At 38.5% G+C, this 25,656-nt stretch overlaps 1 protein-coding gene across 1 annotated transcript in view; it reads left to right on the forward strand.

The window, feature by feature from the left end:
* nell2a (neural EGFL like 2a) overlaps window positions 1-25,656 on the forward strand; it is a 106,592-nt gene that overhangs the window by 23,231 nt on the left and 57,705 nt on the right. Inside the window, exons 7-12 of the mRNA XM_077567640.1 lie at window positions 1,626-1,708; window positions 2,015-2,143; window positions 5,600-5,702; window positions 9,815-9,906; window positions 13,598-13,703; window positions 15,141-15,269. Of these exons, the coding sequence (XP_077423766.1) occupies window positions 1,626-1,708; window positions 2,015-2,143; window positions 5,600-5,702; window positions 9,815-9,906; window positions 13,598-13,703; window positions 15,141-15,269 (642 nt within the window). The remainder of the gene's footprint in view (window positions 1-1,625; window positions 1,709-2,014; window positions 2,144-5,599; window positions 5,703-9,814; window positions 9,907-13,597; window positions 13,704-15,140; window positions 15,270-25,656) is intronic.

The following is a 25,656-nucleotide window of genomic DNA, read 5'->3' on the forward strand; positions in this document are numbered from 1 at the left end:
TATACAATGTGATAGATATGGACAGTTTATGGCACATACAGCATGAAAATATATATAGGCTATTTCATTGTATGAAAACAATGAAATGTGGCCACAATAGTACCTACAAACAAACACAATAACTGTCGTGGAACTGCCAAAGAAAATTGTTTAATCGGAAAATACAGTTAAACGTATTTGCTGGTACGTTTCGAATGTATTTGCAAGTAAGGTCAAACGTATTTTCAAGTACGTCCCAGCGCATTTGCTAGCACGTTTGAATGTATTTAAATACGTTTGAGCATATTCGCAAATACAGGTATGGTTAAATGTATTTGTAAGTATGTTCTAAAGTATTTGCTGGTACGTTCAAACGTATTTGCACATACGGTTAAATTTCAACGTGTTTATAAATATGACAACCAGAACAAAGAATCCGCCGCACACCGACAAAACTTTACTCAATGAGTTTATTTGAGGGAAAAAACGCGTTTCAGGTTCACTTCAAATCTGTATTTTTAAACATATTTAAATACGCTTGAATATATTTGCAAATACGGTTAAACGTATTTTAAGTTCAGTATTTAATTAAGTTTGAACATGTTTGCAAACACGGTTGAAAGTATTTGTATATATGTTTGAACATATTTGTTAGTACGTTCGAATGTATTTGCAAAAACGTATTTGTTCAACATATTTATAAGTATGTTTGAACATATTTAAATACGCTTGAATGTATGTTAGAACGTAGAGTATTTGCTAGTATGTTCGAATTTATTTGCAAATACAGTTAAACATTTTTTAAGTACGTTTGAGCAGATTTTGAAGTGCATTTGAACGTATTTAAATAAGTTTGAACATATTAACAAATACGGTTAAATGTATTCTCAAAAATGTTCAAATGTATTTAAATATGCTTGAATATATTTATATTTTTAATTTATTTCTATTTGATATATTTATTTTGAACAAATACGGTTGAAAGTATTTGTAAGTATGTTTGAATACATTTGCTGGTACGTTCAAATATATTATTTTCATGTACGTTTGAGTGTATTTGCATGTACTGTAAGTCTGAATGTATTTAAATACATTTGAGCATATTCGTAAATACGGTTAAATGTATTTGTAATTATGTTCTAAGATATTTGCTAGTATGTTTGAATGAATTTGCAAATACGGTTAAACGTATTTGCAAGTAAGTTCAACATATTTATGAGTATGTTTAAACATATTTAAATACGCTTGAATGTATTTGCAAATACGGGTAAAAGTATTTGAAAGTACGGTTGAACGTACAGTATTTGCTAGTATGTTAGAATTTATTTGCAAATATGGTTTAACGTATTTTAAGTACATTCAAGCATATTTTCAAGTGCATTTGAACGTATGTAAATAAGTTTTAACATATTTGCAAATACGCTTTAATGTATTTGCAAATACGGGTAAAAGTATTTGCAAGTATGTTCGAATGTATTTAAAGTACGGTTAAATGTATTTAACGTATTTGCCTGTCAAAAATGTAAATATCATTTCCACACTTCTGTCTAAATCAGTATTTTTTTTGAACAATGTCCATCTGCAGTTATTGGAGTTTTCCATCCAAATAAATGTGAACTCTAACCGCATATTCTTTCATTCCATAGCATGCCCAACCTGCAACGATTTCCACGGACTTGTACAGAAGATTATGGAGCTGCAGGATATCCTCGCTAAAACATCCAGTAAGGTAATGTGCACTCAAATCAGCTACGGTAATTACGACGTCCAGCGCTCGCAGTGTTCTCTTTGTCCGTACGTGCCCGGAGAGAATCTTTCCAAATGTCTCAAGAATACCTCCTTGTACACCAAGGTTCAGGATTTGATTAGAGGTTAAAGTTCAAGGTCACGGCGACTTTTGTTCATTCTCTGTAATACCCCGGGAACGCCCTCGGGGAATCATATATACATATACATACGCATACATGTATATTAATATTTGACAAATTGGCCGTGTTGTCTCCATCTTCTCTTTGTCTTTGTCTTGCCCGAGCAGCTGTCCAGGGCGGAGGAAAAGATGAATGGGCTGGACGGTTGCTATTGTGAGAGGACATGCAGCGTCAAGGGGGTGGTCTACCGGGAGGACGAAGGCTGGACAGATGGATGCAGGAACTGCACCTGCATGGTGAGAACCGAAACATGTTCAACAGTGTCTTATGTTGCCGTTCATAGCTGACAAATCAAAAACCCGGCAAGGCATTCAGTTTGAATTAAGTGCGAGAGTGTTTAATCGACTTTGGAACAATGTGCTTGTGGGTTTGTGTTTACGACCAAGCAAGTGCGTCGTATACTGAATGGATGTTTGTGAGTTTCTTAAGCAGTGTCGGATGCTTGACTTTAATCGTCTCTTGAGATCGATTTAAGCTGAAAATGGAGCGCGCTACTTGATTGTAACCAGCAGAGGCGCTGTTGGTTCAGCCTCAATTTATATATGGACTGAAGAAGAACATTGTGGAACATTGTCAGAACGTCAGAGATTTTTCATCAATTATTTTTTTTTTTTATTAATGAAGAAAATCATATTTTAAAAAAAACAATAAAACAATTCTGTTGTATTTTAAAAAGCAATCAGTAAAAAAATATTAAAATAAAATAGTATTTGGTTAGTTATATGTGCTTGTTCATCGGCAACATTACAAAGTGAATGGCAATTAGTTATTATTAATTAAAACAAGGCTTGATTTATAATTTGAAGACTGTGAGGCTCATGGTGATGATGATGCATCATTTTTTTTCTGTGTAGCGTAAATCGGGTCAATGAATTTTGTAATTAATTGAGGGCAACTCTCGCTGGTTTCTTTTGCTCCCCCACTCTGTCTTCGGCAGGTTGGAGGCGTGCAGTGTTGTATTGTCTTTTATTGTATTGACGCCGTGTTACAAACCTCCGCAGTGTTGCCAGATTAGACGCATCAACAACGGCACTTAGTGCCGCTCCGGCCTTCTCCGGGGTCTACTTTGCGCTGCGGCAAGTGTGAATAATTGCCCAAAAAGAGAATTTTAAGCAGTTGTCGATGTGGCGCTTGTAGCACATCAGCAAACATTTCACCCTCTGTCAGTCTTCTCAGCTTTAGATGATGAAACTAAATCACCGAGCTCCTGAGTCGCCTTTGAGCGCTCTAAACGAGGAAATCACATCTCTGCAAGCCGCTCACCTAATTGCTCCTGACAGACGAAATCATCATCGGGGATTTCTTTCGTCCGTTCAGCCAATGGAATGGCTTCGTTCGCCGGGAACGATTGCGCTGGTCCGCAATTAAGGAATTAGCCGGGATATGTTTTTTACCTGCCGCGCGGCAATTAGCTGTGACCTTTTCAAATGCAAAGGTCGTGCAAGAAGATGTTATCAATTATGTGAAGCGGGTTCATAGATGTTGCTGTCGTGGGGCTTTCAGCCATAGAGGCGACGATAATTGCAGGCGCAGTCAGAAGTGGAGGTAGTGTTTGATTAAATTAGATACGCAGGTGGCGCTTGGAATCTACTGTAGGCTGTTAGCAGAGATACGAGAGTTAAAGAATCACCATATAGATCATTTATTATGCGGTTTCGCATCGTCGTTTCTGAGTCAAATTTCTCATTTTGTGCCTCAGACAAACACATGTAATTGTGACTGGGCATTTATGTGGCATAACGCAGAGCTGACAAATATGACAAAAATCCCTGAATGCGACCTCGTAATGCCCGTAATACGACTTGATTGGTCCGAATATGTTTAATAATCACCCAGAGCTGTCAAAATTAATCAACTAATTGACATGTTTTGTGATTATCAAACTAATCAACAACTATTTTTAGAATCGAGTAATCATTTGGAGACATTTTTACTTTAAAATTGTCCAAATCCTCTGATATTTTTTAGAATTGATTAATCTATCGATGATTCAATCGATTAATCGACTAATCAGGTTCAATTTAATTTTTCACGATAACTGTTTATTAACTAGTGGTTGGTTTATCTCGTACTTCGTATTCGTATACTGATTAAAAAAGAAGCAGGGATTGATGTTTTACTGTTACCGATTCGGTCATTGTTTTTGCAAAGTAAAAACAGACGTTTGCAAATGTCTTAGTTTGATTAAACACAGAAGACAATCAGTCTTCTTTCATGAAGGAATCCGGAAATCAGTGAACAATTACTGTTGATATGCTGAAATCAGAGGATTTGGACAATTTTAAATAAATAAATAAATGGCTCCAAACGATTACTCGATTATTAAAATAGTTGCAGATTAATTTCATAATCGATTACTTGTGGATTAATTTTGACAACTCTAGTGTTGAATGTATAACAAGGAGACTATGTTTTTATTGATTTTATTGCATAATGAAACCTTTGCTTCATGTCCCTGGGATTAACCTGTAAAAAAAAAATGTTTCTCAAAATTAGTAAATTGCTCCTCAACTGAATTCTTTGATTATCAAAATTGCTTCTCATATTAAATTTTCATATTTCACATTTCAAGCCTTGGATACAAGGGCTGAACAATTAATCACATTCCAATCGACATCGCAATATAGTAGAATTGGGGATAGGCCAGCGAATAGCGAGAATTGATGCCCATTGAAATGCATTGGAAGAAAAAAACTAACTTTTTTTAAAAAAATTCTTTAAAAAAACAGATACAAATTCAGTAATTCAGGACTTACATGAAAAATGTAAGTGCAAATCTTGAATATTAAAAAATATATTGGAAAAAAAAAAGTATTTAATATGCGGACCCGCAGGTACTGAACCACGAGTATGCGGAGGTCCATTGTAATACGTTTCTGGCATCACTGATCATCACAGTGTGAATTAAGTTTGTTTGTTTTAAAAATCAGGTGTGTCTACCTTTGCCCCTGTAAAAAATGTTCATCTCGTTCATACGATACATGGAAAAAATTAGTTAATATCTGAAGATCCTAAATTGTCGACTGGTATGAATGTGAATGGCTGATATACCTTGCGATTCGCTTACCCGCATTACAACAGAAAAAGGATGGATGGAAAAAAAGCTACTTAACTGATTTGCTCCCAAAAACGTGTAAATATGTTCTATTTAAAATATTACCAAATCTGCCGGTTTAAATGTTTTTTTTTCATACTAGAGCATACAGAAGGCTTTGATCCAGCCTCTTACCTGAAGAGGTCGTTTAAAGCAATAGTAACGGCCAGCAGGTGGCAGCAGGTGGCAGCAGAGTACAAGAGATCAACCAGGGCCATGTTGCAAAAAGGCTCTTTTCCCCAGTGTTTTAAACAGCTATATTATAATGCTAATTGCTGCAAAACGGAAACAGACCTTTTTTTCCTAATGAAAGAAGAGACTCTAATCTTTCTTTTTGGCAGGTTCCATGTTTTTATAGCAATAGAACACAATATTCTGCGGGCCTTGCAAAATCCAGTAAAACAGCCGGGAGCGAAGGGGGTTGCTTCAGTGGAAATGGCTGGAAGTGAACGAGTTAACTATCAAGAGCGAAAGTGTGTGAAACTGTGAGCTAGCTACGCGACCAACTCGAGATCCGCTTCGCACTAAAAAAGAAATCCACGGCGGTGAAAAATGTTCTCCTCCGCCAATGCGTGGTCTTGTTATTTTTCTCCGGCAGAACGGCACGGTGCAGTGCGAGGCCATCTCCTGCCCACCTCCTCAGTGCCCGGCGGGCACGCTGCCGGCCTATGTGAAGGGCGCCTGCTGCAAAGAGTGTCAGCGTGAGTGGAGCACTCGTAACCCCGGCCACCCCCCCTCCCACACGCATCCACCATTGCACACACTTGACTGCAAAGAACAACAGCGCTAGCTCCAATTTGTATCTCGCCTTTGTCGGGACCCGTGTTGCTAAGCTACCTCGTAACATCGCGGTTCTGTGGCCGCGCATATATACACGTGACGTCGTTGACGAGCGAGCTCCAAAACGCAGATGGTCATCAGTCACACTCATTCATTTATGTCGGAGGAAATGACGCACACTTCCATGATGCTTGCTCGAGCTTGCCGCTGGGTAAGTAATTCTTTTTCATCACGTTTCATCACAAACGCTCCATTTTCCTTTTTTCTGTTTATGGGGTGGGGAGCTATGAACTCTTATTAGCCTCCTCACCGTCACACGAGCTCCCAATTCCCCGCTCAAATTCGGAAGGATATTAACTTTTCTCACCCTTACGTTCTTCTCCCATTAACCCGAATTAAAGAGATGTAAAAGTAGTCGAGGCAACCTGTCCTCATCTTGTTCAGGCACCGAATGGCAACTTTTATTAGCTTTATTGATATCACCAGGATATGATTAGAAAGGGAAAAAAAGAAAAAAAAACAGAAAGATGGATAGATGTCACGTTGATGCTGGATATGTTGCAGAGGTTCCATATTTTGTACTTGCCATTAGTTCCGGTTTAAATTACAGTGCCTAATTTATTTTCACGGTGTTGTGCATGACCGTGAAACCAGTGACGTTTGCGTTTGTATGCGGAATTTTCCCTCCTTGTGGAGTTACAGTCTAAAAAAAATATGCTGGAAGTGATGGTTGGTTCAAGCTAAAGGCCGTACTATTGATAAAGATTTTATGATGGCATGAAGTCCTTTTCAATTAATTCCAATGGAGGAAATTGTTTCCAGAAGTGGCAAATCCAGATCCAGAAAGTAAAAACCCAGCCACGGTTTGGCTTTAGCCCCTGATGCTAGCTAGCTAGCTCCCAAGCTAGCTTCCATGGTGCTCGTTTATCTGCTAGGGAGCTAGCTAGCTAGCATCAGGGGCTAAAGCCAAACCGTGGCTGGGTTTTAACTTTCTGGATCTGGATTTGCCACCGCTGATTGTTTCGCAATTTGAACTTCAAACAAATTCAGTGAGCAGATTGTGTTTGGTTTCCAAGCTTCCATCATATTAAAAGCGATATTTAACGTCATAACTGATTTTTTAAATGTGAGAGATTTCACACACGATGAGGAAAATATCACAGGACGTAAAATAAAAAGAAGTACATGTAAAAGTAAAAATAGACCAACTTAAATGATGGAGGGGGTCACAGTTTTTCTTCAGTGCTTCTGGGGGGAGGGGCGGGGCACATAGGACCACACACTTCTTAATGACATTTATGACAAAAGTGCCATTTTAAATATTCACACAATATGTGCGAATCACGAAAATCCGTGTAAAATAGAAGGCCATTGAAATGTGTTAAGCGGGTACAAGAAAGTAATAAACAACGATGTGAATGCAATTTCCTTGAAAAACAGCGGTTGCCCCCCCACACCCAAACAACAAAAAAAATTGAAAATAATTCTAATCCACAGGTGCCGAATCACTATTTGCAGGGATTCACTGTAATAGAGGAAATAAATTAATAACCCCCCCCCCATTTTTAAAAATGATTATTGTTGTTTTTGTTTCTTAGAAAATTCATCGAGTGGCCCATCCCTGAAATCGACAAAGCTACGCTAACTGTTAGCTTTTCTAGCTGCTGTGAATGCAATTGCCATTGAAAAACAGCGGTTGCCACAAACCCCCCCCCCCCCCAACCCAAACAAATTTTTTTTTTTAAATAATTCTAATCCACGGGTGCCGAATCACTATTTGCAGGGATTCACTGTAATAGAGGAAATAAATTAATAACCCCGCCCCATTTTTAAAAATTATTATTGTTATTTTTGTTTCTTAGAACATTCATCGAGTGGCCCATCCCTGAAATCGACAAAGCTACGCTAACTGTTAGCTTTTCTGGTAGCTTCATTATGGTTACAAACATTTTGTTGCCATTTTATTTTTGTCCGGCAACAACGTGAGCTTCAGGTTGCTTCCTAATTAGCAATGGTTACATTTCCTGTCACAATCACTACATAGCTCAAGCAAACCGATGACCACAGACAAAAGGCTTTGAGAGCTTAAATAGTGAACAGGTTCAACATTTATGACCCTTTTCCCGAGCATTAATTTCCCCCCCCCCACACACACACACACCAGGATAATCCGACAATCGTGCCTTGTGGTAGGTGCTTTTGGTTTGAATTCACGTCTCATCTGCAAAGCGACGTCACTTGAGAGCTTTCCAATCACACACTCCCACACGCAGCTCTGTTGGCCACCCAGCTGACGCACGAGCAACAAACAATAGCCGGAATGTTATTCCTTATCGGGGAGAATGTATTAGCGGCGGATTGAATTGTTTGTGTGCGCAAAATCTGCGGAGGTGTTACGCCTCTTTAAAAGCATACCAGGCAATTGTAATGACCGCAACGCCCACCGTGCTCTCTTATCTGTACAAGGTAGACAAACACACTGCTCATTACAAATGTTTTCTACAAAGGCACGGTTCGCTCGCTAAATGAAAGCCTTGCGTGGAGCAGCTTGAACTTTTTGTGTAAAGTATGATTTCAATGTTTTATTTCCGACAGCTTTATTGCAATTTCATGGTCCGCGTAATGTTTCGTGCTGTTAAACACAAGCTGAATTAGCTATTCATGTGAAGTCAGTCAATGGGAACATAATTAAGTAACTAATTAAGTACATCGTGTGTATAAGTGTATATTTCGTAAACTCGTTACGAAGGAGTATCAGGGAACATTAGGTCCACATTCTAATTTATGGATATTAATTTGTAAATTGGATCCCAACATTAAGGACAGACAAAAATTGCCAAGTTAACGGTTAAAATTATGATTTTATTCTCATATTACTACACAGTAAATTCTGTAGAGTAAATTTGACTCTATTTAGAGTGGGACCAAATAGACTCCGTTTTAGAGTAATATTTACACTTGGAAGAGAGTAAAATAAAGAATTGAAAAAAATAAATAAAAGTCACTCAAAGGTTGAGGAATGAACTTGCGACCTTCAGTTTGGGAGACTGCCACATTACCACCTGAACTATGCTCCTCCTACTGTTTGCTTATGTCCAAGAGGAGACCAAAAACATCGTTTTCGTAACTTCGTCTTGGAGTTAGGAAGATTGCAGCTGACACGAGCAATATACTAACAGGAAGCAGGAGCTGCGTTGCTCAGGAAGTAGATCGGCGGTCTCCCAAGCTGAAGATTGTGAGACATTTTGTTTTCTTCCCAATTCTTTATTTTACTTTCTTCCAAGTGTAAATATTACTCTAAACCGAAGTCTATTTGGTCCCACTCTAAATAGAGTCAAATCTACTCTACAGAATTGACTGTGTACCGTTCGTTTTACTTAGCATATTCCTTTTTAACATTGTAGCTTTATTCTTGTTAGACTGTGACTTCTCAAGAAAATACTTTTCATGTAATTTTTCGACTTTTTTTTTTACCGAGCCCCTAAAGTGACATGGTCGGGGGGTTTGCGTAGCTTTACAATTTTCTTGGTATTAAAATGATTTATTTCTGAACATTACAATTTAATATTTTTTTAATGTTCTTATTTATTTACTAATAATTACATAACAAATAATGTATGATTTCTTGAATAAAATACAGCTATTTTCTTACAACTTGTTTATTCTTGTTACTTGTAATTACAAATTTATTGCTGCAAAACTTTTTGGTCAAGAAAATACTCTATTCACTTCAGCTTTATTCTTAGAGACTTACAACTTTTTCCTTTTAATATTATGTCTTTATTCTCATAAGATTTGTCATGAATAACAATTTTTTTTTTAGCAATATCCTCCTTGCATCAAAATAATACATTTGTAATATTTCAGCTGTACTAATTTTATGACCTTATTCTTGTATAGCTTACATGTTATGAAATTAATACATTAATGCTGTGCTTGAAATGATTTGAAATTCAAGCTTTGAAAAGAATGAACTTCAATCGGACTATAAAGGAGTATATGCAATACACGTAATTCTTTGTTTTGATTGCAGCTGTCTGTCTGTTTGGCGGAAGGGAGCTTGTGGAGGGCGATCAGAAGTCTGTGCGTGACTCCTCGGGCAGGTGTCTGCTTTTTGAGTGCAAGGTATGCCATTTCATTTGTATCTGCTCCAATTTGCTAAATATTCCTTCAATGAAGCTGCTTATTGAGAGAATTACGGGAACCTTCAACTAGTCACAGTTCACTATTCATGAAATCCGGGCTTCTTTTTTTGTTTTTTGTTTAGAGAGAGATTCGCTGCAAATCTCAGTTTGCATGTTTTTTTTTTGTGCTGTCAAAGTTAAAGCGTTAACTGATTAATTAGTCACAAAAAAATTATCGCATTAATCATGAATTAATGCAGATTAATCACTATTAATTTTGACCACAGATTATCCTTTAGCGTGACAGCGGATGGCTATGTTTAATGTAGCACAGGTTGTTTGAGCAATAAACATAATTACATGCATTAAAGTAAAGCATTTAATAAATGTTTTTGCGTATCACATTTAGAATATTTGTTCACATCAAAATATTGGGGTCATTTTTTTCCATTTTAAATTATGCAAGTAATTAACTGATTAGAAAAAGAGGATGAGCGTGTGCAGTGGATCAAAAAATGTTGAAGACGTCCTGATAACATTAAATGTCAAAAGAATTAACACATAACCTGGTGCTCTTCAAATTTGGCGGGAACATTTTTTTGATAAAAAAAGCCTTTTTTGTTAAGCGATTAATCGTGATTAATCAAAATTCTAAAATGCGATTAATCTGATTAAAAATGTAATTGTTTGACAGCTCTAATATTTTTGTGCTCTTTCTGTAAGGCCTCAGGTTGCCATAATATTCCCTGGCTAATAGAAAAGTAGTAAAGGTTTTAGGTGAATCAATGAGTACACACTCACACGCACGCACACATGCACACACACGCACGTGCACACGCACGTGCACATACTCACGCACAAAAAAGAGAGAGAGCAATGATGATGACATGTCGAATCGGTAAAATTACCGAATGAACAATACTGAGCTCTCGAAAAAAAGAAAGAAAAAAAAGAAGGTAGTAATTGGTGTCAAGGAAGTAAAATAACTTTTTATGAGGTAGCTTCAATTTGTTTTATTTTCTGCTCTTCAAGGCAGATCGATCTAGGTCACTAATTCCTGTGAATAGTGGCGGTTTACTGTACATCAAATATGAGCAAGGCAGCTTTCGAGACACTTCATCTGAATTGTATTGATCTCGCCTGTCATTTTCCTCTTTTGTGTTTTCATGTAATTGGTATAATTCTGCTAATTGACTTCACATTCAGAAGAAAAAGTCAAAACGCGGCAATCATTGTTCCCTACCTTTCTAAAATTATATTCATTATGCACTTTTTCACAATGCTTGTCATGTGCGGCAGATGGAGCGGTTGTTTGCCTTTGCCGTTAATTAACTTTACTTCTCAATTTTTGCCAGGCGGTGTGTAATCAATCACAAAAAAACGTGATTAGTAGCTTTTTGTTCGCTTAACTCGATTGTATCAACGAGCGACCCCCACGTAGGCTACAAAGCTTCGTTAGAAGCGGCGCTTTCCGACAGCTGCCCGGCCCCCCTGCCCACCACACCTTGCCCATCTGTGGCCCACGCTAAACAGACTGGCGGTCCCCTGGCAGATCAAAGAAACAAGGATGAGGAGCACTGTCAGTCCGTCAGCCCGCTGCTGCAGTCGTCCCCTGACAGATGCCTCTCATCTCCTCCCTGCCTGCTGACGGAGTGGCAGGGGTGCAAGTTTGGAGCCGGTGGGCGGCAAGAAATTCTTTGCTGCAACTTGGAAGACTTCAGCAAAGTAGCAACAAACTCCTCTGTCATTTGACTAACGCAAATCAGTTGAAAAGTGGCTAGTTTGAAGGATGATTTTAGCCTTCTTCTCTATCGTAGTTTGAATGTGTGAAATGTTAATGGCGAAGAAAGAGGCAACTTACTTTAAAGTGAGATTGCCACAATCGAAAAGTTGATACCAAAGTAGACGTGGTGGAAATGAAGACATCGTCCTCACAAGACTGGCTATTGACTTTTCTGTTGCTCGGATTAATGGCACAGACGTGCTGAAACATTCAAAGACCACCCACTAACTCAAAAATGTGCAAAATACAGCCTGGGGGCAATTTGTGGACCACCGTCCATTTTTTGGGCGGTCCTTGGCACATCCCATTGGCCTGCATTGTACTTCTTACTTTTCTACGGAATTCCTTCTCATCTCTCACTAGCTCATTTTCTGCCAATAACACATCTCTAAAATATTAACACCATTACTTTTCATAGTGCCTCGATGAAAAAAGATAATTCAGTTACAGGAGCAAAGAGCTAGAACCGCAGTTTGCTCCACTTTCTGCTCTGTGTCAAGATCAGCTTTGTAGAAAATGCTTTTGTGAATGTGAAGCTGGAGTGATTCTGCTGCTACTCAGTGCGGCAGCAGATATGCTTGAATGGGATATAGAAAATAAAATACTTCACTTTCTGTTTCATCACCTCGCTATTTTTCTTTATTAATACAATGTGTGTAAACATAATATATAACTGCACTACACTGACAGATTTTAACCTCTAGATAAATTCAAGGTTAAAAATGTCTAAGTGGCCCTTGCATGTCTTCTGTTTGGACATTCCTGCATGAAACAGTTATTCTGGTGGTGGTTTGGTTCCATATTTGTCCCTTTAGAAGTGACTATGTCTTGCGATTACTTCTCATCCACAGGTTCTGTTTTCTTATTTGTGTTTAAGGGAATCAACTAAAAATAAAGCATTTTGGGATTGATCTTGTAGGGCAGCCCCAAACCGTTTTTGTCATTGTTTCAGTTCAGGTCAGCGGTAGTCGCTTTCTTTCTGCCATGTGTTCCTCCCCCGAAGCCAGTTGTTTATCAGAGGTGCTCTAGAATATCCTTAAAGCAAGAGCTCGATCTCAATATTTTGAGTACTCTGACCCCTGCTATATTGTGGTTCGTTTGCGCCCTCGCTATGTGTATCATAGATCGTGTGTACTGTATCTCTCTCAAAGAAACCGCTATGTTGCGTAAATCTGTGCTTTATAGAGATGTTTTAACGGGTTTTTAAAGTGCACTTATGTAATGCCCTGACTTTTTCAGCTATTTCAGCTACAAAGTTTTTGAACGTTTTCTACTCCCAAACTTTCATACACAGGCTCACTGTCACATGCAACCCACATGGCCCCGAGCTAGTCAATCTGTGGCTAACGCTAATAGCTTAATAAGTGTGAGTGATTACAATAGTAACTCATGATAGCTAGCCAAACCCTGACTTGGGCTAGCAGCTAACGTTATCAGTAATGTAGCACTACTAAAATAATACGGCCCCACATGATACAAAGAAGCTTCCACTGTCATTTTGGTGAGCTAGCTTTGAAATGTTTCATGTTGGGTTAGTGCTAGCATCAATGCTAACATGATTACATGGAGTTAATCTGGAGCTGTCACAGATGAAGCTAGTTGACAAACCAGAAGCATGCTGGGGCAAAAAAGCGAACTATAGTTCTCGCCAAACCCTTCATCTCAGGAATAATTCATATGACTGAATCGCTGCTGCATAGTCAAGCATGATGTGAAACACCAAAGTACTATTTCATGTCCTCAGCACAAGTTCACTTAAAACCACTATTGACCAGTGAGTAATTACTTTTGGAAGGAGGACGAGAGGGGAATAGAAAGAGGAAACGCATAGGATGAATAATTAGCAGCGTAATTACATCCAGGGCAAATGAGAGGAAGTATCTCATGTGCGATTCTACGCCCGTCACAGGACAGAACGATGCATCGATTGGTCCCCGGCGAGCCGTGTCCCGAACTCCGGTGTCCCGAGTCTGAACAGATCACCTTGAGTGACAGATGCTGCAAAGTCTGTAGAGGTAAGTGAGGAGGAATCCTCGTCCCCTATCTTGCATCACAACAGGGATGTTGACACCAGCTCTATTCATTGGCGTCAAGGCTCATATTTGCATAGATTTACATACATATGAATTCAATCAGTGCAACTTTTGCGGGATTTACACTCGTCGTTTCTGTTCATTACTGTAGTAAACACATTCGCCAGCATGGCAATTAAGCCAATCAAATGGTTTATTTGGAGCGGCTTGGTGAGTGGGTGGCAAGCCTTTGAAGGTGAGAAAGAAAGTTCAGGGTGATGTTGATAATGTTTCTCAGTACTAAGACAACATTAAAGAAAAAAGGACGTATAGTTGGTTAAAAAAAAAAAAATTGAAGGCTTTTTCATACTCCTGTTCATCTCGGTGAGAAATTAACTGAGGTAGTGACTCTATTGCGGCCCCCTCATTGAAAAAAAAAATAAAAAAAATTAAAGAGTCCTGAAGGCAGTTTCACTTAGGAACATAACATTTGGTAGGCATGTCCGTCATGAGTAAACCCACAAAAAAAGTCTTAAGCAACCATCGCCAGAAAGAAATGGTAAGTCTGCCATGTTGGCTTGAAGTAGCCATTTTAGGATCTTTTTAACATTGCCCAGGGGTCCTTTTAAGGCCCGCTTTTGACTATCAGGGCACATAGAACATATTGGAAAGACAGTTTTTAACCTGACTTTGACTTAAATGCATCCCCCCCGCTTGCATTACTTTCTCTTTTATACTTTAAGTAGTTTTAAAACCATTACTTTTTATACTACTTTTTATACTAAAGTATAAAGTCTTCTTAAATGCTAATATCTTTACTTGAGTAGTGAACGTGAATACTTTTCACACCTGATCCTGCTGCACAGGGCCGCATAGCCAGAACAATACAGTATATACACTTGTGTGTTTTACAATTCATAATTTGTACATGTTCTATGGCTAGAAAGCTAAGCGTGGACAGTCTGTGTTGTGAAATTCAGAGATGCGGTCATTGAATGAGGCCTTCGTCGCCCTCTTAATTGAGGACCCCCGACGTAGATCGATTTCCTGCTTTGCTGCCTTTAATGAACAGACGAGAGAGAAAAAGGCAACACAACTTCTTTTAAGAAAAATCCCATTCTTGGTTTGTTGATGAAAACACATGACAAGATTAGAGCTGGAAATCTTTGACCTTTTCATCTGATCCTCATTGTTTGCCCTCGGTTTGATTTCCTGACAACGTAAATCTTCCAAGGCATCAAGCATCAAGGTTAGCCAGTCTCTCCCCAGAGCAGCATTTTTCTCTCACTACCATGAAACGAATCAATGACAGCTGGCAAAATAGGAAATCATTCTAATATCTGCAGTCATACAATGCAGCCGGTGATCTGGTTCCCGAGCGGGGATAAAGTACTCTGCCTGTTATCGATTGTGTTTTCTTCCTGTCTGTGCCTCCTGCAGGTCACGACTTCTGCTCGGAGGGCCACGGCTGCATAGAGCACTCCGACTGCGTCAACCTGGAGGCCGGAGACTGCTGCGTTTGCAGGGATGGCTTCCGACCCCTGCGAGATGATAACGCCTACTGTGAAGGTAAAGCCTTTCAGTATGTGACGGAAGCGTTTAGAGTTGGAGTGCGTTTGCCCTGCGGGGGGTTAAGGCGGTAAACGAATGTATCAACAACAAGCATGTTAGCGGTGACGCTAATGTCACTTAAGCATCTAGGCAGCATTTTTGATGATGAAATAGTCAGTCTTAACCCATTTGTTAAATTTTATGGAGAAATAAATATCTTGTGTGCTCTTTCTGCTCTTATGGTGTGTCCTATATTCGCTAACACAGCACGCAACACACGTAACAATGTGTTCACTGACAATAGTGATTCTCCACTCCCAAACTAGACAGCTGTTGTAGTTCCAAGACTGACCTGTGAGAGGTAGTATAGTGCCACATGGCATCTTGACTGTCTCTGAGAAACAAAGAATAAAAGTAGTAGAAGAAGAAACAGAGGACGCTAGGCTAGCTATCTAGCAAAACAAGATAATGTGATTTATTTTCAGGTCACAATCACCGAATTCGTGCCTCGTTGTTAACCATACGCAAGGATTTTTCTATCTGAAATATTGAACAGGTTTAACATTGATGACAGTTGACCAATTTTCATATGGTATTCTAGCCTTTGTTGAATTTGATCTGATGATAGAAAAGATGAAAAAAACACAATTAACCAAACCACATAGCTACATTTTTAGATGGATTTGTCACGCTCATTTCGCTTTTCCTCGAGTAATTTTAGGCAGAAAGCTAAACTGCTCATTTTGTACAGATTATTTCCACAATGGATTTTACGCTTTCCTCACGGCACTAATTTGAATTCTAGGATACAGTTTGGATATATTTTTGTTCTTTTAAAGGGTAATCATTGTTGGAGCACCTGACGAGATACCACATACTATCTTTTGCGAGTTATGCAGGTGTCCGCATCGTAATTTGAAAATCCTCCAAAAACATTCTTCATTTGCAAGCACTTTACTTTAATGAAGCAGCCTACCGTCTACCCATAGAATAATGCTTTGCTGGCATGTGCTCATTCAGTAAAATGCTAATGCTATACTACTCATGTGTGGTGTTAGCTTATAAAGAAAGTCACTTTCTGTCGACTGAAGATGACATCAATGTTGCTCAGGGCTCAGGCAACAACCAATCACAGCTCACATGTTTTATGAAGCTTAGCTGTGATTGGTTGTTACCTGAGACCTAAGCAACATTGATGTCATCCTCAGTCGACAGCAAGTGGCAAAATGGCCGCCGCCTGAAATGGATAAAAACGGCTGTATTTCGCTGCTTATGCTCATATTCCACAAATGTAATATTAATCAGAATGTCATTTTTAGACTAGTGAGGCCGCATATAACATACTATTGTCAAGAAACGATTAAGGTTGACTTCCACAGCTAGGTGCTCCTCTTTGGTATGTTTGTATCGGACTATTGATTTAGATCCGACTTAACAGGAACAATGTTGCTTCTTCTTATTGTTGTCGTGGGCGGTGGTTCAATTTTGCTGTGTGATTGTGCATTATTTCCTTGTGTCACTTTGTTATGGTGGATGCAACCTTCAAAAGCGTACTGCACTCTGCTCTGGCCGCTTCTGTCTCAAATGTCCTTTTTCCTAAAAGTACATATTTCTCTGGGGAATCTCAACAGTGGAAACATTCCAAAAAGTTGATGAGCAAAAGCTCAACAGAATCACCTCTCTGTAAGAAAACGTTGTTGTTGTTTTTTGTAATCACAGTGGCAGCTGCTGGGTCTGAAGGGGCACTGATCCACTTGGGGACACTGAAAGGTGACCCGCCGGGCTTCCCAGTCTGTTTGGACGGGTTATGACTGGGGGAATTGTCCTTTTAGGGATCAATAACGTAATCTGAATCTGAATCAATTTGTCCCTCGAGAAAGAACACATCAGAAATACATAAAAAAATCCCAGAGGTCTGTGGGTGCGTGAAAGAACTAAAGCTAACGACGGTTGCTGCAGCAAAGTTGTTGTTTTCTATCATTTGAAATAAAGGTTTGATTGTGCTAATCCTGGAGGAATCAATTAAAATGCGTAAAAAATAAACTAGACTGCTGAATGCCCCTGAATTTGTGTATGTATCGCTTAATCCTTTTGAGATGGGAAGCGGTAATCCTCTCATTATCTGTGCCCACAACACGCGCTAAGTGCTTCGCAGACAGAATTAGAGAGGTCGGCGTTTGTCCTCTCTTTCCGTTGATTAATTTGTGATTTAGAGGCAGTTTTACGTTTGCATGCGTTGGGCCACTCTCTGCTGTGGCAAGCATCCAGCATCAGACAGGGCCAGATGTCGCCAGCCACGTTGACATTCGACGCTAGCATCGCCCTTCATGGATTTTTTTCCCCAACATGAATTCCAAAATAGGGGCAGCTTTAATAAGATGAGCAAACATTTCTTGGGAAAAGTGTCTTATTCTAGGGGCAAACCAAAAGAGCAAAATAAAACCACCACAACTGGCTTGCATAATGCTCGGCACCAAATTAGCATGTCATTTCCAGGTCTTCTCCTCTTTTAATGTTTGTCTTTTTGTAAATCTCCAATAAGCATTTGCCATGAAAAATGGGTGTCACCCCCCCACACACACACACAAAATAAATAAATAAATCTGTATATAGGTGAATCTGCAATTTTGAACTCTGAGTATGCGGGGTACACTGCATTTATTTTAATTATTTTAATTATTACTATTTACAATCAATCAATTATTTGAGAGCGAAACATGAATGCAAAATAAATTAATTTATAAATTAATTTTGTTAAAATTAATGAATAAAAAAATGCAACAAACACTAAAGGACTCATGATAATATAACTGTTTATTCAGTGTGCTGTATTAAAGAATGAAGGTGGTTTAAAGTTGAGGTGTTAAAGTTAATTGATTATACGACAGCTAATTGGTTATCAAATTAATCGACTATTTAAATAATTGAATCATTGTTTCGAACCATTGTTTACCTTAACATTTTCCAAATCCTCTGATTTCACCTTCTCAACAGTAATGACAATTTCTGATTTCTGTGGTCCGTAATGAAAGCTGATTTTGTGTGTGTGTGTGTGTGTGTGTGTGTGTGTGTGTGTGTGTGTGTGTGTGTGTGTGTGTGTGAAACCTGAATCGGTTTCAAAAAGGTTGATGAGTAAAACAACAATCCCTCTCATTTGATACTGCTCAATTGTTGTTAAAAGTTGTTCTTGTTTATTTTCAATCACTAATCACTAATTGTAATAACAGCATCAAATCCGATTATTTCATTCATTAGTAGGATAATCGATACAATAATCAATTCTAAAAATATTTGATTGTGTTTTGTTGTGTAAAAAAAAAAAAAAACTTTAAAAAAGCCCTCGTTGCAATTGCATGAAACCGCGTTTCTCATCCGCCTCCATTTTGGTGTGTCTTTTCCACATAGACCATTAAACAATCATGACTGTTACAGTATCTGCGATGCCGTTTCATCTGGATGCGTAGTAGACATCATGTCGTATTGGCAAACCCCGCTGCTTTTCTCGGATTATGAGAAAATGTGGCATCAAAGTTGAACTTGACGGCTGCTCTCGTGTTGATCTTCCGCCTACGTCGTGTACATGGGGACACATTTAGGTGCAAAACACAATGGGTGTGAAAATCTCCCACTTGTCGAGATAATGACGCAGCCTGGGGGAAAATCTGCATAATTGGCGATATTATCTGGCTTCAAATGAATGAGGAGTGACGTGAGGTTGAAGGTTGTCGTTGAACACTGAACAATTGCCGTGTTTACTGTTGCAGAGCTGTCGAACTTCAGCTTAACAAGTATCGATTCACCTGGACCCTTTTATTTTTTTTGATGGTATATTCCTCAGCTGTTATCATAAATGCATGTGTTGTCTTACCTTTTCTTACAATATGAAAGGTTATGATGGGGAAAAAAAACTTCTCTGAAAACTTTTCACTTTAAAGTACTTTTTTTTTTGTTTCTCGCCCCTCTGATCCAGCAAGAGCCAGGAAAAGCTTTTATATATGATGCAATATTGCCTTAGTGTAATATGTCAAATTCTGGGCAAGGCTGTCTGTCAGCTTGGTTCAAACAAGTAACAGTGTCAGTATTTTATAGCAAATTTGTGTGACTGTAATATGACATGATGTACTATAATGCATAATTAAGGCTCATTTATGTGATGAATATTTATCAGTCAATCAGGTAGATGATGTTGCACTGAATCGAGATTCTAAATTCGGTTAGCTCATCACAGTTTTGGATTTTTACAGAATATTAATTCCTTACACTTACTCATTAACTCATTTGCTCCCCAAAACGTATAAATACGTTCTATTTTAACTCATTTACTGCCATTGACGGCTAAAGACATAAAAAATTCATTTGAACTATTTCTATTAGTTTTAACATTTTTTCCCACTTTTGTTAACAAGAGTATGAAAACATAGGGGAAAAAATATTGTACATTTAGACCAGATAGAAAATTTGTGATTAATCATGAGTTAACTATTGAAGTCATGCAATTAATTACAAATAAAATGTTAATCGCCTGACGCCCTAATTTTTAATAATCTTTTCTTTTTTGAAAAAAAAACATTATTTAAAAAAAAGAAAAGATTATTAAAAATTTGGTCGTCAGGCAATTACATTTTTTTTATTGTAATTAATCACATGACTTCAATAGTTAACTCATGATTAATCACAAATTTTATATCTGTTCTAAATGTACAATAAAAACTTTTTTCTAGGTTTTCATACTCTTGTTAACAAAAGTGGAAAAAAATGTAAATTAATAGAAATAGTTAAAAATAATTTTTGACGTCTAAAGCCGTCAATGGCAGTGAATGAGTTAAATATTATCAGTGTCACAAAAACGTATTTATATGTTTTTTTAAATGTTTTTGTTTTTTTAAATGCTAGAGTATACAAAAGGCTTTGATGCAGCCTCTGAAGTGAAGAGAACAGTTGACGAAATGGTAGTTATTCCAAAAATGGCCAGCAGGTGGCAACAGAGTACAAGAGATCAACCAGGGCCATGTTGCAAAAAGCTGTTTCCCGCACTGTTTTAAGCTGATTTGTGAATAATGATGAAACTTATCTACAGTATATTCTAATGCTAATTGCTGCAAAACGGAAACAGATTAAAATGTACTCCTTTTTTCTTGACGAAACAAGAGACTCTAACCTTTCTTTTGGTAGGTTCCATGTTTTTATCGCAATATAATACAATATTCTGTGGGCCTTGCAAAATCTGTCAAAATCCAGTAAAACAGTCGGGAGTGAAGGGGGTTGCTTCAGTGAAAATGGCTGGGAGTGTATGAGTTAAAAATATGTGGGTTGCATCATGAAGGGCATCTGGTGTAAAAACTGTTCCAAACTAGTCATGTGAGTGACTCAGTTGCGGTGGCAACCCTTCATGTGACAAGCCGAAATTTAGAACACGGATGTTACGTTGAAAATATCAAACTCCTAAAGCAGGGATTCGCGCAAAGGAGTTTGGTGTTTTCATCAGCGGTGGTAGAAGCAGGCATTCCCCTGCGTGGTTTGTCAAGAAAAGATCCTGTTTTCAAAAACCTGCCATGTCTAGCGTATATTGTACACTGCTTCTCAAAATGGCAATGAACTGCAGTCAGGGACAAAAATTCATTCACTGGCCATTTGGCAATTTTGCATTGCTGCTGCAATGTCAACTGGTGAGTTATTGACAAGAGAAATGCTATTCTTACAAAAATGGCTACAGCTTAACTGTCAAAGGCTGATGACGGCATGTTGTCAAATGTCAAAACATTTTTAAAAATAATAAGAAATGGGGTTTGATGTGGAGCTTAACCCTGAAATGTCAATCTCAAGGTCATGGCTATATGTTCCGCTAACTGTAGAGCCGTTGTTGATGCTTTTGAATCTAAGAGAAATACCGCATTGACCTTTTAGGATATCAGAGGTCTCTGAAGATTTAAAAGTCAACAACAAAGATAAACAAGTTACCGCCACAAAGGTCGTACAGTTCGGAAACCGATTAAAATTGTCAAATAAGATCCACAAGGAAACTATACAGTGGTTTTCGGGATTCCAAAAAGTGACTATAACCAAATCAGACGGAACCTGAAGCAATATTTCCTATTGGAAATAGTGTAAATTCAATTAACTCATTTGCTCCCCAAGACGTATAAAAAATTTTTTATTTTAAATATTACCATGTTCCCAAAGATGTATTTATACGTTTAAAAAAAATTAATGTTTTTTTACGCTCGAGCATACAGAAGGCTTTGTTGCAACCTCTGAACTGAAGAGAAAGCATAAAGCAATGGTAGTTATTATAAAAACCGCCAGCAGGTGGCAGCAAAGTATAAGAGATCAACCAGGGCCATTTTGCAACAAGGTCTTTTTCCCACTCACAGATTTGTGAATATTGATGAAACTTAGCTATATTCTAATGCTAATTGCTGTAAAATGGAAACAGATACAAATATACTTTTTCTTCTTGATGAAAGAAGATACTCTAATCTTTCTTTTGGTAGGTTCTATGTTTTTATAGCAATAGAACACAATATTTTGTGGCCCTTGCCAAATCAGTCAAAATCCAGTAAAGCAGCCTGGAGCGAAGGGGGTTGCTTCAGTGAAAATGGCTGGGAGTGAATGAGTTAATCAGTTCCAGACACGCAAAAATACTAACACAGATAAAATTTAGAGTAAATAAACATAGTTTAACATACAGAAAACAATGTGAGATTGCCATACTTTGTGGTTCAAGGGTTGGAGCCAAGTGCAGGGAAGAAGGGAAGCAAGACAGGGGAACAGAAATAATCTATAAGTATTTATTGAAAAACATGCAGTCTATAAGCCTCTCAAAACCTGAATATTGGCACTATTCAGGTTTTGAAAGGTCATGTAAACACACAAAAACCTGAATCTGCTCTCACTCACGTTTTGGGTTACCTCTTTTCTAACACGACAATGAAGTCATATAAATGCGTAGTCGGGTATGTCCTTTGAGCGGAACTTTGGTTTGTGTTCTTTGCATCATCTCAAGAATCTTGGTCTGAACTACTTTTATGTGCGCCAGCCATCTTGCGTTGCCACTCATGAATTGAGCCTAATTTGAATACATTGATTTCTCCGTGGAGTTTTCACATTGTTTCGTGTCTCTACGGCGAATATGCCACAGCGTGTATATAACAACCGGAAAAACACAAGCACAGATAAACAATTGGCAAATTAGAGCGAGTAGGAAACCGACTACTTTATTAGTGTAGTGAGTGACATGAATATAAAGTCTTCCATTGACCGTATAAAGTTACATCTATTTGCGTATTGATGTTTTCCGTGCGTCACGGTTTGGATCGGAATATGTATGCGGGAGTAACTTTGCGCTCACACATAAACTGGTTATCCCGTATATTTATATATTATTATGCGTATATTATTATCCCGTATATGTTTCAGAAATCGGAATGTTGACCTTATCCTGAATATTGACTGCATGTAAATGTAGTCATTGCTTGTCCAGTTAATGCGTATTTTCATTTTGACTCTAAAATGAAGTCATTAACTTCCCCTTATTTCCTGCTGGAAAAATTCACAAATATAAGGTGTCACTGCATTTTCTTCCCTTTGAACTTCCTGTAGGTGTAATGGCGATTTTCCCCCAATCCCTTTGTGGCCTTTAATTGGTCCCTTGTCCTGCTGACAGCCTCGAAAACAAGGCCGCTTGCAGCTCGGTTGCTCTTTGTTTTTATCTTCCGCTAAACCGGCGCCGTTGGAGCTTTTCGGCAGGCCTTTGTTGTCCGACCCATCCCATTACTAGTGTAAGACCGGCGCCTCCAACATCAACACTTCAGAGCCGCACAATTCATCTCGAGAGGCGGCTGAGTCTCGCTCTGAAATAGGCTGCCGGCGTCGGCGGCGATTGTTTGCGTCAGACGCGCTACCCCGACAGGAAAAAAGGAAAGAAAAAGAAAAACCTGGAAAATGACTCCCCTTTGCTCCTGCACTTCTTTCACAAACAATTTATTTCTCAGCGAGTCATTTTCTATATGATTGCGGTCTGTTCTGCGTCTAATCTAGAATAACTTTGCCAAAATATCCTGTCGTCTGTGGGGCTAATGTCCGCTCTCGTGGAGTTGTTAAAATACTGATTGAAATCCCTCCTGCTCTCCTTTCTGGATGACAGACTGCGGGGAGATGCCATGCGGAATCGTGTTTATTGAAAACAACAAGGAGATGATGAAACAGAGGCCCACACTTGCAATATTTCATAAAACACAGAGACAGACGCTAGCTCTTTAAAACATTCCCGGGTCAGAGATGAGCTCGAAATAGCCGCTGACATCACTTTTGTGTAAATTTTTCATCGAAGCAGCAGGAGGCAAAACTCAAGGGGATGCGAGCGCAGCCTTGGAGAATGGAAGTGTGCGTGCGTGTCCATTTGCATGCATTCAACATAAATGGGGCATGCGCTTTCCCACATCCTGCTCTCGGCGCGGCTGGATTTGCACTTGGTGGTGAAATGACAACGTCGTTGGATTTGTCAGAAAGTGCAAAATAACAAACGAGGCATGTAAACAACGCAATATCGCTACATTATTTTTAGTAACATTGGTTTTAAGTAAGGATGTTTAATATCACTTTTTTTTTTCAGACCGATATCAGTACAAGTACTTGATACATAACATTTCTCCAAAAAAAGACGTATCCGAGGAAAGCATTTTTTCCCCTAAAAAATGTATGAAATGAATGGCAATTTTCCATTCATCTAATTTTTAGTTCCTGATCGTAAAACAGTCACAAGAAGTCGGAAGTCCCAATACCTTGAAATAAGGCCAGGTATCGGCCTAATACCAAAATCTGCTATTAGAGTTGTCCCAATCAGATCGACATGATTGGCTGATCATGCGATTTTCAGGTGATCATTATTGGCTGGAAAAAAATCAGATTTTTACATTTTCTTAGTTTCTAAAGTCAAGAATAATGTATTTTATTTTAACCACTTCTGATTTACAGCCATATGAAAAATACATCATCTTGTGATAAAAGACACATTTTGGAGGTATTGTATCAGTACTCTGTATCGGCAGGTACTCACAATCAAGTGACTTGGACTCAAACTCAGGTGCAAAAAAATGTGATGGGGAAATTCCCACCTGGTATCGGTACTCGTCCATCCCTAGTTTGAAGTAGGCACAAATGGATAGCTATGCTGTTCTGTTCTGTTTCTTTGTGGAGCATTTGTGCATAAATAAAAGAACTTCGTCATCCAAATGACAGTAATTCATTCAAATTAATGATTGCAAAATTAAACGGTTCTGTTTTTGATTTTTTTGTTTGTTTCTGCCATGGCCTTAAGACCCCAAATAGTAAAAAAGTAGTCCTTAGAATTCAATTGCAATTTGTCCCCTACTTGGTCTTGCCGCCTGTTTTCGGCACGTGCATCTTGGACGTGGAATTAGACGGAGGGGCGAGCAGAGGAGAAGTGACATCTTGTGTGATTGTGTCTAAATTGAACAATCAGTAGTTCAACATGTTGAGATAATGCCATTGTTCATCCTCGCATCGAGTCGCTGACTCCCGGCCAAGAAACGCGTACTCAATTGTTGTTTCCAAATGTCCCACTTAAGAAGTTTATCTTCACTAAAAGAGAGCGAGGGAATTTATGTGAGTTATGTTAAGCACCGTGTGGCATGTCTGCGTTAGCCGGGTTTTCATTGCGTGCTAAAGATGGGATTATTCGCAGGCTGGACGTCGTCACGCATGTAATTGTCTGCGTGAATGCTGAAGAGACACTTCTTTTGCACTCTAGAATGTACGCCTTTCTTGAGTGGTTCAAACAATTCCAATGTCAAAATATTCAGCTTTACATTCCTCACATTACATACACATACACACTTTTCCCATAATTCCATATTTTCAATGATTTTTTTTTTTTATGAATGGGGACATTTTCTAAGTTGAATCTCCCTTCCAGATCATGCATGACTTAACATTCTGAAAATTTACCAATTTTTTTAGTATTACACATTTTGCATGACATTTCCCAATTAGAATAGAGACATTTTAGAAAAAGTATTGGTGCTACTTTTGTAAAATGTCGCTCTCTTTTTAGTATTAAATGGGTTTCCATTAGTGTTGTTCCGATACCGGTATCAGCAGAGGCCCCGATACTGCAAAAAAACAGTGGTATCGGCATCGGCAAGTTCTAACAAGTAACATGCCGATACTATTATTTCCGACGCTAATATAGGACTTTGGATGCAGCATCTTGTGTTTTACTGACGTGTTCACTGCATGCCAAGCTAGGATATCCTATTGGCCCTTGAATGCTCTGAACCAATGGCAGGGCAGCTTTTTCATGTTGGAAAAAAAACAACAACCCAGGAATCGAAACGGTATCGGCATCTGCAAAATTTTCAAGAATTGTGCAAAAGAAACTGAATGG

Source organism: Vanacampus margaritifer, chromosome 6 (assembly GCF_051991255.1).
Source record: "Vanacampus margaritifer isolate UIUO_Vmar chromosome 6, RoL_Vmar_1.0, whole genome shotgun sequence".
Taxonomy (NCBI): domain Eukaryota; kingdom Metazoa; phylum Chordata; class Actinopteri; order Syngnathiformes; family Syngnathidae; genus Vanacampus; species Vanacampus margaritifer.